The sequence below is a fragment of the Corvus brachyrhynchos genome, unplaced genomic scaffold (genome assembly GCF_000691975.1).
Source record: "Corvus brachyrhynchos isolate BGI_N302 unplaced genomic scaffold, ASM69197v1 scaffold705, whole genome shotgun sequence".
NCBI lineage: Eukaryota > Metazoa > Chordata > Aves > Passeriformes > Corvidae > Corvus > Corvus brachyrhynchos.
Genome location: NW_008238346.1, coordinates 1,211,681 through 1,226,250, shown reverse-complemented (window position 1 = coordinate 1,226,250; position 14,570 = coordinate 1,211,681). Strand labels below are relative to the sequence as shown.

At 45.1% G+C, this 14,570-nt stretch overlaps 1 protein-coding gene across 1 annotated transcript in view; it reads right to left on the bottom strand.

Annotated features, from left to right (window-relative positions):
- Positions 1–170: 170 nt before the first annotated feature.
- DUSP5 (dual specificity phosphatase 5) overlaps positions 171–14,570 on the bottom strand; it is a gene marked incomplete at its 5' end in the record, with an annotated part of 22,958 nt that continues 8,558 nt past the window's right edge. Inside the window, 3 exons of the mRNA XM_017735173.1 lie at positions 171–262; positions 324–457; positions 519–551. Of these exons, the coding sequence (XP_017590662.1) occupies positions 171–262; positions 324–457; positions 519–551 (259 nt within the window). The remainder of the gene's footprint in view (positions 263–323; positions 458–518; positions 552–14,570) is intronic.

The following is a 14,570-nucleotide window of genomic DNA, read 5'->3' as shown; positions in this document are numbered from 1 at the left end:
CCATTCAGCGCCACTTGGAGGGAGAATTGCGGAGCAGAGGACGCGCTCCTGTCCCGCCGAAGGAGGCACACTACGTGGGACTTCGGAAATGTCCTTTTTACAATCTTCTAAAGGCGGATTGGGCGCCAAAGGCAAGTTGAGGCGAGCGGGGCGAGAGGCGGCGCGCGTCCCTAGGGGGCGCTGCCGGGGGCGCCCTGAGGGGCCACTTGCGCGGGAGGTGAAATAAAGGCTCTGTCTGAAGTCCCGGCTTCTGTTCGAGGATCTAAAAAGAATTTTTTAAAATTAAAATGGTAATAAAAAATAAGCAGCAGCAGCTTTAGGACCTGCGCTGGCGCGCTCCTTGCCCCAGCGCACCCGCTCCCTCAGCCGTCTCCGCCCGGCTGCGTAGGGCTGGGAGCCGAGCTCCGCATCCCCAGGGAAAAAGTCTGGGCGAAGCCAAATAGGTGCCCAGGGTGAGCTGGGCAAACAGCGATGGTGTGAAACATTCTCAGGAAAACAGATTGGCTGGAGTCCTTTACCTCGCAGAGCCACTATTCAGCTCCCCAGAGAAGCTGTCAAACACAAAAATAAGCAAAATGGTGGAAGAGAAACATTAATTTTCACCTACTTTCTTCCAGTTACGGTAATTTCAGGTGTTGTGACAACAGTCGGGGCGTGACGTCTCAGAGAAAATGCAATTTTCAATTTGACAGTGCTCCTTCAAAACTGCAGCTGTAGCCAGCACTTAGAGGCATGCAATAGAATTCCTCCACTGAGCCTCTTAACACTAATAAAAAATAGATTTAAACAGAAAGGTCTGGTTTCTACCTCTCCTAGAATAATAGATGGATGAATTACTTTTCTTCCCTAATGGGAAAATCTCCCCAGTCCCAGACATTCTTAAGTGCCATGTAATTAAATGGTTTTACTAACAGCCCTTCAAGAGGCTATTGTAAGAGATTTTACCAGCACCTATAGAGAAATGGTCCATTGTTTCTTCGGAAAACACAGGGCTTAAAAAACTAAACCGTTTAATGGTTGCTCCACAAACAAATTCAAAATGAAAATTTCCTGCCTGTCTTATTTGGCTTTTAAATAACTCGGTTCAATGGGTCTGAGGGGAACAATATTTTCTCTATTTGCATTTTCAAAATCCCTTTCATCTTAGGATTTCAGGGAATTTTAAATCCTCAAATAAGTCTCACAGCATCTTTCTGGGATGAGTTTGTGAAACTAAGTTTACTCTTCTTCACTTTTTCTGGGGTGAAGTGAGTTAGAGATAACAGTAGTTCAGGTCCCAGATGCCTGGCCCATCCGAGGAGACTCCTGGTGGGGGGAGAAGAGAGTTTAAGAAAAGAAACAAAAGTCAGTTTCACCACTTTTCCTTACAACACAATTAAACAATCTTGTACCTGATTAAAAGAATAATCTACATCAATCTTTATGTTAATGTTTGCTGTAAATTAATTGTACACATTTACACAACCTTGATTACACAGATTTACACATTCTAGATAAACTTGGAATTTTCAAAACCACCTGAAACACTCAGATGGGAGAAAACAGAAATATGTTTTGCATATGCATTTGAGACTCTGTTGGTACTCCACATCGGGCAGTGCAGTCCGACCTCTGCTGAAACAAGGCAACGAGGGTTTTGTCCCAACAAACAGTGAGGATATCTCCTCCCTAACAGTCTTCTCCTGCTAAAGACACAGGTGGTCATGGATGGACCATCACTGTTTCTCAGGGCAGTAATAGGCATAGAAATGTTCTTAAATTGGCAGGTTTTAAAGTTCATTCCTCTTTGTCTTCTGCTTTTAGAGGTACAGGATGCCTTGAGTCACGTTTTAGAGATTTCCTTTGTAGTTCAGAAGCTTATTTTCACTTAATCATAGACTCCCAGAGGAAGGAATCAATCTTTGTGCCCTAAAGAAGGGGTTCAGAGAAACCAGCTGAGGAAAATTTGCCTTTTCTCTTGACTGCTATACTGACATTGTTATGCCTGAATGCACCAAGTCCTCTTGAAAAGCCTGTCTCAAGCCAAACAATGCACATCTGGTGCTCCAGACAGTTCCCTGTTGTTGAGGTGTACCAAGAAGTGCATCACTCTGTTATGAGCAGGCACAAACAAGGACCTGGGATATCTTTTATCCCCAGGTATTCATTCTCTCTTGAGGACTTTGGATATACAACTCACTCCAGCAGTTTGAAGAGGGCTCATGTGCATACAAATGTGCACAGACACACAGGTTATATTTATTCATAAGAGTAAAATCATATCCCACTGATATTCCATCATCAAGCACTCTCACCAGTGTGACGTTCTTGCAAAAATAGTAACTGTATTCATTAAGGATTAAGCGGCAAATGATTGTCTGGTTCAAAGAGTGTTTCAAATACTCAAATAAGGCCCCTGCACACAGGTTTTGTCACATAGCTTTTAGAGATTGTACTCGAGGGAGGGGAGTGGTGGGGAAGGTATTACATTTTTTGTTATTCTTTTGGATTTGTAGTACATGCTGAAAATATGCTTCCAACTCAAGTGTGATGCATGTCATTTTTATTCTGTCAAGCTGCTGTCGCTGTAGGAGTGTGCAGAAAGCTGGCAGCTCATAAAACAGCACTCAGCTTTCAGAACCTGCAAACATATAATCAGTGCTTGCTACGCGTGGAGCTCACCTTTCTTCAGTAGGTGCTGCAGAGATTTTTCCATGGATCTGCTTTATAAGCAGTGTTTTTGTATAAATATGCTAGAATTAGACATTAGCATCAGAAGGGAGGAAGTGGGAACACTGCTTTAATTCATCTAGGCTTCATCAGCATAAAAATACGTCAAGCATTTATTTCATGAAACATAATGGGAACATATAGATGGGATTTCAGTTCTGCAGAATTTTTTTTCTCTCTTCTCAAATAGTAGAATTGCTCTCAGAAAAAAAATGTTAAACCTATTGCGGGGGAGGGACAAAGCACTTTAATTGTTATTAACCTCTTCTATTACCACTTTCAGTTGTGAACTAACACGTGTATGGACTGCTTTCATTCATGAATGGCTGCAATCACGAAGGTATTTACTGCCTTTTTCAAATGACTGTAGAAATCAGTAGGTTCACTGCAACATCAATCCCTTGTGCTTTATTGCTCTAAATCATTAGGGGAGGCAGAACTTCTGGAGACAGCTCTTCTTAATGCTGGTATTGCAGCAGGATCACAGGAGCAAACCAGGGAACTTGGATTTTGGTTGACACTTCGATTACACCCTGCAGAAACCAGTGTCCAATGGCACTTTGAACTCACAGATATTCTAATGTTCTACTTCCAGGCTGGGAAACAAAGGCAGTGAGAAAGTATCTTGCCCGAGGTCAAACAGGATAACTGTTGGACAGCCAAGAATACCTCTTCTCCTAAACCATCCAAGCCTGAATCCTAAGGCATGTTGTAAATAAAGTATGTAATTCGTGCTATTATGAATAAAACTGGAATGTAATCAGACCATGTAGAGACAGAGTTTCAAAATCCCTCCACCAGCCTGGCTGAGAGAAAAATTTCACAACACTAAAAGAAGTTCTCTCACAATAAGTGAGGATTCCACCTAGGTGGGGTTAGACCTTATCACCGGGACATTTGCACCATGACGACTTGGTTACCACCTTCTGATATCTACATCTCATCTGATAAGGAATCGGACATACCGGGAACTAAAAATAACTGTTCCAGGAACCAGAGATGGCCCATTCATCAGCAGAGATGGCCCTTCCATCAGCAGAAATGGCCCACTCATCACCCAGGATGGACAATTCATCGGACCCAGGAAAGGCTTTGTGCAGCCCAACTCCGGGACAAGAAAACTTCATGAATATGCTAAAATTACGAGAAGAATAGAATTAATTCGGACTCTGCCCAAAAACTGTATAAGAAGGGACCAGCCGAAGCAGCAGTCATGAACTTGGGAGGTCTGATGCGATAGAGGTCATGATCTATACGTGTTCGCCCAGCTCCGACCCCGGGCTCGGAGCTGCTTTTCTTGATCGTGGCTTTCTGTGTGACCGATCTTTCGGTCGCGGAATAAAATCTATTTCTTTATTAAATTTAATTTGGCTGAATTTCTTTACCTCAGGCAGCAAGGCCAAAATGCATCTTTCTCTCACCTTTAAATTAATTGGAGATTCTAGCAGGCAAAGTGAGAGAAACCAGTCCTTTATTGACAGACCCTGGCCTGTGCATCCATCTCAATGCCCTCAACCCACCAGGCTTTTGAGGGACAAGGAGCACTTATGCTGAAAAAAAATGCAAGCCAACCACACATGGGCTTCCTTTCCAACAATTTCTTTTTGTCTTGAACAAAGTTACTGAGCTCTGTTGCTCTCAAACCCTGTAGTCACCTGTGCCTTGCAATGCAGAGTCTGACCCCTCACCAGAACCTTCAGAAATGTCTGTGATTTTGACAGTGAGCAACTGCTTGCCACAAAACTTAGAAGAGGGAGCCCCAAGTCTGCAAGAGCCTTAAAAGAATCTCAGTTTGATAAAGGGTGGATGTAATTACAGGTTCAGATGCCAGCTGCGCAGCATTAGCCAGTGTTATCGCTGTTCCATGGTGGGTACCTGTTCCCACCACCCACAGGCCCTTTTCTTGCTCTTTTTTTGTCTCCTGCTCCCTGCCTCTACCACAGTGTGTGCCAAGGGGTGCCAGGGTGGTGCTGTACAGGGGAATTGGCTGGGAGGCATCTATATGAAAAATATACATGAAAAACACCAGAGGGGTTTTTTTTGCTTTTCCTTTTCTGACGCTTTCTAGTCACTCTAAATGACTCAAGACAGTCAGTCAGTCTCTTTTTAACAATAAAAAAAAAAGTTTCTCTTGATTACTATGATCTTTTGAACATGTAAAGTTGAATAATTATTGTTGACTATTAAGTATTCATCCATAAACGCTTTAATCCAACAACATTTTAAGAAAGCTAACATGTTTGTCAAGAAGAGAGTAGTGGGGTAAAACATCACCTTAAAATGAAAAGCAGAGAAAGGTTCCTTTTTGAAAAGAGCGTGTGTTATTATGAATTAATCTGCTGCAGGTTTACTGAGGGAGACCGTTGTTGTGCTCATCGTCTTTCAGATGAGCCTCTCTGTGAATAAAATGTGGTTGTGGTTGAATGAATTTCCCTCGCTTCACCAATTTCATAAATGAAGGCATTTTGCACACATGGAGCGGGGGCCGCCCCCGCGGCCGTGCGGGGAGCGCCGCCGGCAGGTGGCGTGGGCCAGCCCGGCTCCGGCCGCGGGCGACCAGGGTCACAACCTGCCCGAGGGGGAAACCAGCGATGCTTTCCTTTGCTGCGATGCAACCAAAAGCTTCGCTGCATTTGGAAATTTTGTGAAAGAAAGCATTGCTCTCTGTTTTTTCTATTTTAAATTCCGGAGAAGGGAAGGGACATGCAGTGGGATGCTTATGGAGTCAGCTGTGTCGGAGGGCACCCATACATGCAGTAACAGACCTGTTTCGGATGAAGGAGAAGCAAATCAGGGACCCTGGATCCTACAGATCTGTTGCACCCAGTAGCTGCCCTAGCAGTGAGGGTGGTAGCCCACAGCGTCTCTTGGCTTCAGTAGGGGCTTCCCTGAAGAGAGCCTGGGTTGGCACCAGCTCACGGGCACCAGGGCAAGTGGATGGCTTCTTTCAGGGGCTGTATGACATTCCTGAGGCCAGCACCTGCCCATCCACCAGCAGGGCTCAGGGACAGCCCATGGAGGACAGGATCAACTGGTTCTCATCAAAATTAATCATAAACAAAGATAGAAATCTGAAGATCTGTTAAATCCCAAGCTCCAGGTGAAAGATCGCCAGCTGAGACAGCAGTGCAAGACTAGGAAATCAGGAGGTGAATTAAAAGCAATTTTACTTCCAAAGAATCTCCTCATGTTCAAGTGAGCAGTAAATGCAATCCTGTCAGTAAGAGAGCCACAGACATAAATACATATCCCCCATGTGCAGGACTGGCTGCTTGCTCTGAAGGTGTGTCTGCAGGAAGACTGATTCTTGCTGTTACACAAGAGGGGGTGAGGGACCAAGGGGAAGCAGTGGTGACTGTCTTGGCCCTGGAGGTGTTGCTGGTTTGATGACATCATTGACTAAAGGGATATTTTGCAACCTGTTCCCAGCAGTGGCAGGACACAGACTGACTGAGGGCTGTGGAGACTCCTTGGAGAAATTGGGGGATGGATGCAGAGAAGTCTCTGAATGTCTGCACTCAGCACATGTGATGAGCCAGACTGTGGGGTAGGGGCAGAAACAGCCTGTGTAGGTCTGTGACCCAGACTGCCTCATTTTGGGGCAGCTTTTTCAGTCTTTATGGCCAGTACAAACAAATTACATTTGACAGAGGTACCAGACTGGATATCTGACTTCCACAGAGCATCCTGAAATTCTGGAAAAAACCCTTTCCCCTTGCCTCTGCTCCTCATTAGCACCCTGGCAGGAGGTGGCTGCAGTAAATTTGTAATTAGATTAGAACAAAAATAGTTATTTAGGCTGACCACATCCATTCAACTAAGTAATACATATCTAAACTGAAGAATCACATCAGAATCACTCTGCCTGGGCTTTATTCCCTCTTTAAGCCATCCATCCGCAGCTTCGAGATCCACAAACAAATGTGATTTTTTAACCAGAGCACCAAAACCAGCCTCAGGAGAAGGCAGACTCCTTTCTCCAAGGCATTTTCACACTAAGGTAGGCGAGTTGCTGACCTTATGGCATCTGACTGACTAACAAGTTGCAGCAACTTCACCTGACACCGGGTGGCCTCCCCTAAGTGTGAGATTTCCCCCTATGCTTTGAAGATCAAAGGAAAGCAAAGATAACTTCCAGTTTTGCCATGGAAAATAAAACCACTGCCCCAGGAACTATCTTGGGCCTCACTCCCCATTAGCGCTCAGCATTTCTCAGGCTCTTCCCAGCCGGAGCCCAGGGGCAGAAGGACATTCTCCTATCACACCCAAGCTGGCAGGCTTCACCCGTGCAACTTGTCATGGTTCGGTCCAGGTAACAGGCATCTTTATTATCTTTTCCAGCCCTCCAAGGAAGTGTCTTGCTGTTTATTCTACACTATCTCTCTTAGCCCTGGCCTGCTGCCTCTTCTTGTACCCCCAGCTGCCTCACAGAGGGAGGATGGAGAAGGAAATGAGAAGAGAAACCAAGACGGGAACACTGTCTGAAGCCTCTTGGCAGCCTCCCCTGCTGTCTGCAGACATTCCTTATGTGTCCCAACAACCTTTCCCCAGGATCCCACAAGCCACAGCGCTGAGTATGGCAGTAGCTGGTGATGCAGAAGTCTTCTGCTTCTCCCTTCTTCATGGCTGAAGCCTATCCCCATCAGATGTCACAGACAAGTCCAGAAAACTCTTTTCAGCCGGGTTTAGTAATCAGAAGTGCCAGGAGCCACTTTAACACTTAGTAGCGCAGGAAACAACTTACCCTCCCCTTCTCTCCACTGGTGGCCCCAATCAATTCTCTCGAGCATATCCGCCTGCGTCTGTCATGCTGACTGCCAGAAAACCAGCTGCTCTTCACAGCTGGATTCAGTAAACTGAACCATGTCAATACTTTAGCACTCAGTAGCACACAGATTTCTTGCCACCCACCCAGGGCTCCCATTGCCTGGCAGAGTGGCTGCGCTGGCTGTCTGAAAGTGCTCCACAATTGGTTTTGTTTTTAACTAAGTAATACATTATAGCCTGGGGGAAAAAAGAAAAAAAAAAGCCAACAAACCAAAACCCCACAACAAAGTCTCTCTTCTAATAAGGAACACATGGACTCACAAGCACAGTACAACAAATACATCATGCTAACAAGATTTTGTGCTTAAGATAGTCTTTGTCATGGGTCTAATGTGCATTGCAAACATATGATAAAAGCTTTATGCCTTTCTCAGAGTGAGATTGATATCATTATCCCTGATGCAAGACAGGATGCAGAGACATATAGATAAGCCTGTGAGAAACGTTTAGAGAGAAATTCAGGTTCACTCTAGCACCAAAATGCTTCTTGCGTGAGCAAAGCCACATCAGCAAAGCTCTGTTTTAACAACAGAGCGGAAATATCCTCTGGAGAAGTGAGCTGTCCTGTGGAAAACACAGTTTTGCTGCTGCAGTCCTTTTCTATATACTCAAGGGACCCATCTGGTCAGTTTGGTCAGTCCAGGTCTCGCTCACTTCCTTTATGCTTTTGACAAATGTGCCTGTGCCAGCAGGAGCAGCTGCATCACTCGCCCTGGAAATCCACAGGCAGAGCCCACAATTGATCCCAGACTGCCTGACCCCGGGGCTTTCTGTTAGCCACAGTAATTACTGGGGGCAATGTGGGCATTGCTAGGGAGACCTCAGGCTGAAAGCATATCTAGGAGATGAACACAATTTCTGCTCCATCCCTGTTAGGAATCTGCTTCACCCTGGCCAGCCGCTCAGGGCCCAGCCGGATGGAAGTTAATGGTCATGCTGGAATTCGTGTCAATTGATTTTCCAGTTAACTTGACTTAATGTGATTGGAGGCATTAGAGCAGAGAGGATATACCCGCTGTTCCAGTTGGGTCCTGTAGACTTCAAATGCCATTTCAATGCAGAAGCAAGTTTTAGTTCCAATTGGAACAAATAGCTCCTTAAAATAAAGATTTAATGGAAAGATGCATCTAGACCCTGATCTGAGTCCCATTGTGTTCGGGGCCCTTCTCCCCACCAAGGCGATACGCCTTGGTTCAGGGCCTGGAGGCAGCTCACAATGTATGGGCAATTTAATAACGAGAGATGACTCACCCACTGTCTGCTTTACAAAGGAATCTCAGAAATGGAGTATCACAGTGACAGAAATAAACTACTATTCACACACAGACAACCCCCCACCCAAAAAAAAAAAAAAAAAAAAAAAAAAAAAAAAAAAAAAAAAAAAAAAAAAAAAAAAAAAAAAAAAAAAAAAAAAAAAAAAAAAAAAAAAAAAAAAAAAAAGCCCATCAAAACTACATTGTCATTTCACTTGGGAGACATAAACCTGGTCCAATTAACACTTACTCAAGTGAGTAACTTTACTAACATGATTAGTTCAGAAAACCAAATCTGGACAAACGGTTATGCCAAGGGGGTTTGAAGTTTGAATTGAGGCCTTTATCAGTTTGCCTTTCATTTCCAAGCCTCTGACAGTCCCAGCAGATCAGAAACCTTTACGTGGTGCCTGTTCTGAAGTCCTAGTCATGACTGCAGCGAGCATGGGCTGAGGCAGGATTTGTACTAAAGGTCTTTCCCACTTCTCATGCATGGCATGTCTTATGGGTCCCATGGATCCCATGCAAGCTTGTGTCCTAGAAATGCTTTCCAGCCATGATCTCCCCAGCACAGGTCATATTCTGGGATATGAGAACAATCCCTGACAGAAATATGGGAGTCCTCAGGCAATGCTGTCCCTGAGGCTCCTTAAGGTTCTTTCTCTCTTTTTATCTACCATGGTCACTCCTGATCTTGAGTTACTGCCTTTATGGGTTTGTTTGGTGTCCTGCTAGGATTCCCAGAAGCTACAAATAACAGCCAGTGACTTCAGTGGGGTAAGCTAGTACATGAAAGGGATATCTAGGGGCCATAAATCCTCTTCAATAGCTAGACGAGGCTGGAAGAAGCGCTGAGCATTTCAGCTGTTACTGCAGAAGCCATTTGTCTCAGTAACCTTTATATTCCCTGCAAGTGTTCATAGGCAGGACACATAGAAGTATATCACCACTGCTGATGGAAAACATGAACAGATTTGGTAAGCCTTACTTAGATGTCAGAGTACTTTGAATTTTGAAGCTGAAATAAAAAGATTGAAATGACCCCAAAGTTTCCAATGAAATGGTAAAATAAAGTAGGACTTTACAACTGAAACCCTGGTGCCAGAACTCCATTTGATTTTCTCTGATGACTCAACCTATTTCACAAGCTATTTTCATATTCCTTATTTAGCAAACTTACTCATGTCTCAGTAAAAGCCTACGATGTGATAAAGCCAAGAAACCGTAATGTGTGGTACTGGTAACACCTCCCACGTAAAAAAAAAATCCTACTTCCATATTTATGTGGCTCTGCAAATTGGTTCCTGCCTTTTTCTCCCCAGAGAGTGAGCTGGCAGTGTGTCTACTCTCCAATTAATGTGAAGCTGTGAAAAGTGGAGATGGAGGGTCAAATTCACCATACCTGGGGCCTCACACTTTTTTTTTTTTTCCATGCTGTAGGCACATTTGGACCTTTTACTTCCCTGCAAGGCAGGTGTTGTTTTTAGCATACAAATGACAATGCCTGCAGAATACCTTCTTCATTCATGCTTTGTCACCTAAAAATAGATGCTCCCACCAGAAGGCAAGAAGCTAAGAAGAGCTGCCTATCTTGTGTTGCTCAAGGGACTGGGGATGGGCACCTCAGTACCAAGTCCCCATGGAGCAGGTCAATTTACCTGGATTTTAGTGGTAAGGATGCAATTTCTACCTTTTGGAAAGCTCTTTAGGCAGGAAGCAGAAGAAGCTGGAGAAAGCCTATGCTTTGTAACCAGAATAGACTGCAAATAACACCAGCAAATGTATGGACTAAGAAGACACTTAGGGACACTTAAGGACAGCACCCACTCATGCAACTCCACCCTAGATTTCTTCATAATCTGATTTGCAATGATTTGCAATGGTGTAGAGATATGTATTTTTTGTGGCAGTGTCTTGAATGCTTGTTTCTCTTGGAGACACAAAGGAAATGCAGCATGTGTAAAGCAGAGCCAGAGGCTGAGCAACTGCACTCATGCTTGCAACATGACTGCTCCATGCAAGCCTAAAAACGAGGGACCAAAAGCTGCATGGCACAAACCCTGTTCAGTCCCACCCCAGGATCTGAAACAGGTCCTGAGTGGCACCAAGCTGTCCAGGATGCAAGGGTGCACCATCAGGAGTGTGAATGGAGATATGTCACATCCCAGCACAGCTCTGAACTTGCAAAATCCCCTTTTCACTGACATTTCCTCTCATCTTCTTTGGTGGATCATAATGGATAAGTGCTAATCGAAGCTTTGTCTCGAAGTACACCATTCCTGCCATCTTTCCCTCATTTGCCTTTTCTGAAGTCTGAAAGCATCCTGATAACAGCCTTCCCCTTGCTGTTATAGGTACAAGGATCTCTACTTTCCATCAGAATTTTGTTTTTGATGTCCCTATTCCTCTCTGAAGCTTCGCTGGTAGATGGACACAGGCCCATCAAACCAGCTAGTTCAGCTCTCACAACTACCAGCCTCCACCCTTCAGCTTTGACATTCCCCACACACCTACCTGATCTGAACTTCCATCCTTAGCAATGAGCCACTCAAACCCAAGCCCATTTGGGCTATAAAAGCCCCCTAAATATTCCATCCTACCATATCTGGTGAATTTCCTCAATGCATAAAACACTGTTGGAACTGTTCCTTTCCCTAAGGATGGAGGCACCTATTGTGTGCTGCTGTCTGGGAGCAGAGAACCAGGGGCTCTACCCTGCACATGTGTGTTCAAACACGTTGCCTTTTCCCAGGTAGGTGCCATCCCGATTTGACACACTCACCTTCATATATTAGTGCTCAGATCCTCAGCTCCTTCTTTCCCATGGGAGCAGCATGGCCAGGAAGGGAGGAGGGCACGTACTCTCAGCCCAAAGCCCTGCAGTCAGATGGCTGTGATGTCCCCTCAAAGAGGTGGGGTCTGCCAAACTGGCCAAGGGACTGAGCTGGGGACAGAGGTCTCACACTAGCACTGAAGTAGCAGAGCAGGCACCAGCATGAGAACACAACCCTTTGGGAGTCAGTATTTGCATCCCACTCTGACTTTGATTCTGGGACTCCTTCTGCTGGAAGGGGAGGTGGATTGAGACCAGACATGAAGAGGGGACCCCTGCCCTGGGCAGGAGCATAAACCTTGATCTCCTGTGTCCAGGCATGACAACAAGTCCTCTTCAGGCTCCCCCAGGGCTGTGGCCTTCTACCCTTGCTGAATCCCAGCCCAGCATCTCCCCCTACTAGCTCCCATATCCACCAACACACCATGCTTAAAGCCCAGGATAAGAGCTCCCTTCCAAACACAAAGCAGCTGCCTTCCCTCTCTGCTAAATACCTGGCTCCTCCACCTGACCTGTGGTCTTTTCCAGCTGCCTTGGTCAAATCTGTCAAGGTCAGCAGTCCTTCTGTTAATCCCTTCAGCCCACTTGCCTTGTGCTCTACAGGTTCCCATGTTCCATCACTGGCTCTGCAGAGGGTTTCAGTTTTCCCATCCTTAAGAAACAAAGCTGGTTGTCCACCCAGAAGGGTTTAGTGCAGTTTTAATGAGAACTGTTGGCTGCTCTGTTTCTGTCCAGGTTGTAGGTGTCAGTATTCAGGACACAGCCACTCTCACTAAGCACAGCAGCCTTTCTGCTTGGGTGCTTGTGTGGGCTGAGAGGCAGAAAGCATTTTCCACATTTTCAAGAGTTCCCCAAGGGGTCTAGTCAGGTCTTTCAGGAAATTAATTGATCTGCTCTTACTAGCTCATCTGCCTTACCTCCCTGGCTGCTGGTTCCCATGTTCAGGTTTCCCAGAACCCAGGCAGGGCTGCTGACACATCCCTCTGACACTGGGGGAGAAATCCAATGCACATCCCCAATAAGACCTTCTCATCTATCAGATTTGCTTTCCTGGGGGTAAGAAGTTACAAATGGATGCATATGTGCACACATGCTGTGTAACCCAGATATTTACCATAAATTTTTCAACTCGATAGTTTGGAATTGCATATTATAAATGTGCTGTGGTGATGAGCCAGAAAAAGCCTAGAAACTTCAAGATGAAAAGGGGAATGAAAGGCATCGGACATGCTGGTACTTCTGATTTAATTTTTTTCATTTAAAGAAGTGAAAAGATGAGTGTTACCCACATGATCTGGTTCCTGGCACCCAGAGGTGCCACATGTCACCCACAAGCGTCACTCCAAGGACCAAGGCATGTAACATCCCTTGTCATGGGTTGGAAGGAAGTGGGGGCCATGCCTAGTTCAGATTTTCATCTTCAGCAAGATGGTAAATCTTATATAAAACATGCATGAATCAAAACAGAAGTGCCTGCCTGGCTGCTGGGAAGTGACGCCACTGTGACTCATGTCATTCTGTTTTAAACAATCCTCCCCCTCACCTTCTCCCCTCTGTAGTGATACACCTTGGTGGCTTTTCAGCACAGAGCACAGTGATGCTTTCTCATCTCTTCTACCTTCTTTTTTCTCAGGTGACCTCTCCTGCCACTGAGATCTCCCAAAGTACTTTCGCGGCTCACTCCAAGTACAACAAATAGCTTTATTTTCCTGGCATTTTTTTCCTTTATTATTTTTTACACTCCATAAAAACCATTGCAAGTTTTCTTTCACGTTCACGAGATCTCCTGGAAATTATTGCCATTTCCCATACATATTACATATTTAAAAATAATAAAAAGGCCAACAGACAGAGACACTCATCCTGAACTCTCTGTGGACACAGAAGCCAATGTGAGCAAGACAGAAACCATTTTTTCTGGACAAAGGCTGACTAGAGGTGACCACACACTCTAAGCAAGTCACATAACACTGAAAAAGACCACTTGACCACACATGATACACAATGGGAACAATTGGGAAGGGATGGAGGAAAAGTTGTCTTGGAGCTGAAAGCTTGTCAGGTTTTTTTGGTGTGAAGTCCAGCAGTTACAGTGTTTTACAGCGTTATCTGATGGGAAGTGGATTCGATGAGGATTTTGGAGACATTCAAGTATTCTAGGGCTGTTCTTAAATAACAGATGGGAGGATAATAGCTCAGCAGGGTAGCTGATAGATGTTAAGTCCCTGCTTTACTTAAAAGCCCATCCAGTACAAAGGCAAATACAGAAGTACAGGAAATGCCACACCTGAATGGACCCACTGGTGGGGTTGGTATCCAGTTACACTGTGGACAATACCTGACACTTCAGAGGCTGGAGCAGGAGAGGGGATTTTCACCTGGTTGTGCAACAGTGTCCTGGGAAAGGCATTCCCTCTCCCCACTCCAGCCCTTTGCTCCCTGAAACATGACACAGGAGAGGGGAGGAGGAAAGCCAGAGAAAGATTTGAACAAATATTCACTCCCACCATCTCTGTGGTTGCAAAGGTAGTGCTTTTCGTTATGCTTTCTTCCCTGTTGTTGCTGTTTATTGCTTGAAACTTTAAATAAGGGTCTTTTCAAAAATAAGATGGGAAGGAGATGGGAACTGAGAACACACTAAATGGATTTCTCATGGTTCTCCAGGAATCTGGAAATACAGTAGTGGGTGCACGTTGTGTGGTTAAAACCCTAAAAAAGCACTTCGTATTTTTTTTAAAAAAAGGACAATAAAAGTTCAGAAAACCTGCCATGCTTAGACCACTTGCATCTTACAGTCACAGCGTATGGGAAGTATGATCCATGACAACCACTCCATCTCAGAGTAAGTGGATGAGGTTTCTCTATTGCACATTCATGAAATGTTCTTGTTGGGGATCACAGTTTGGATCAGGACCACACCAGCTCTGGGCCCCCCACGGTGTTCAGCA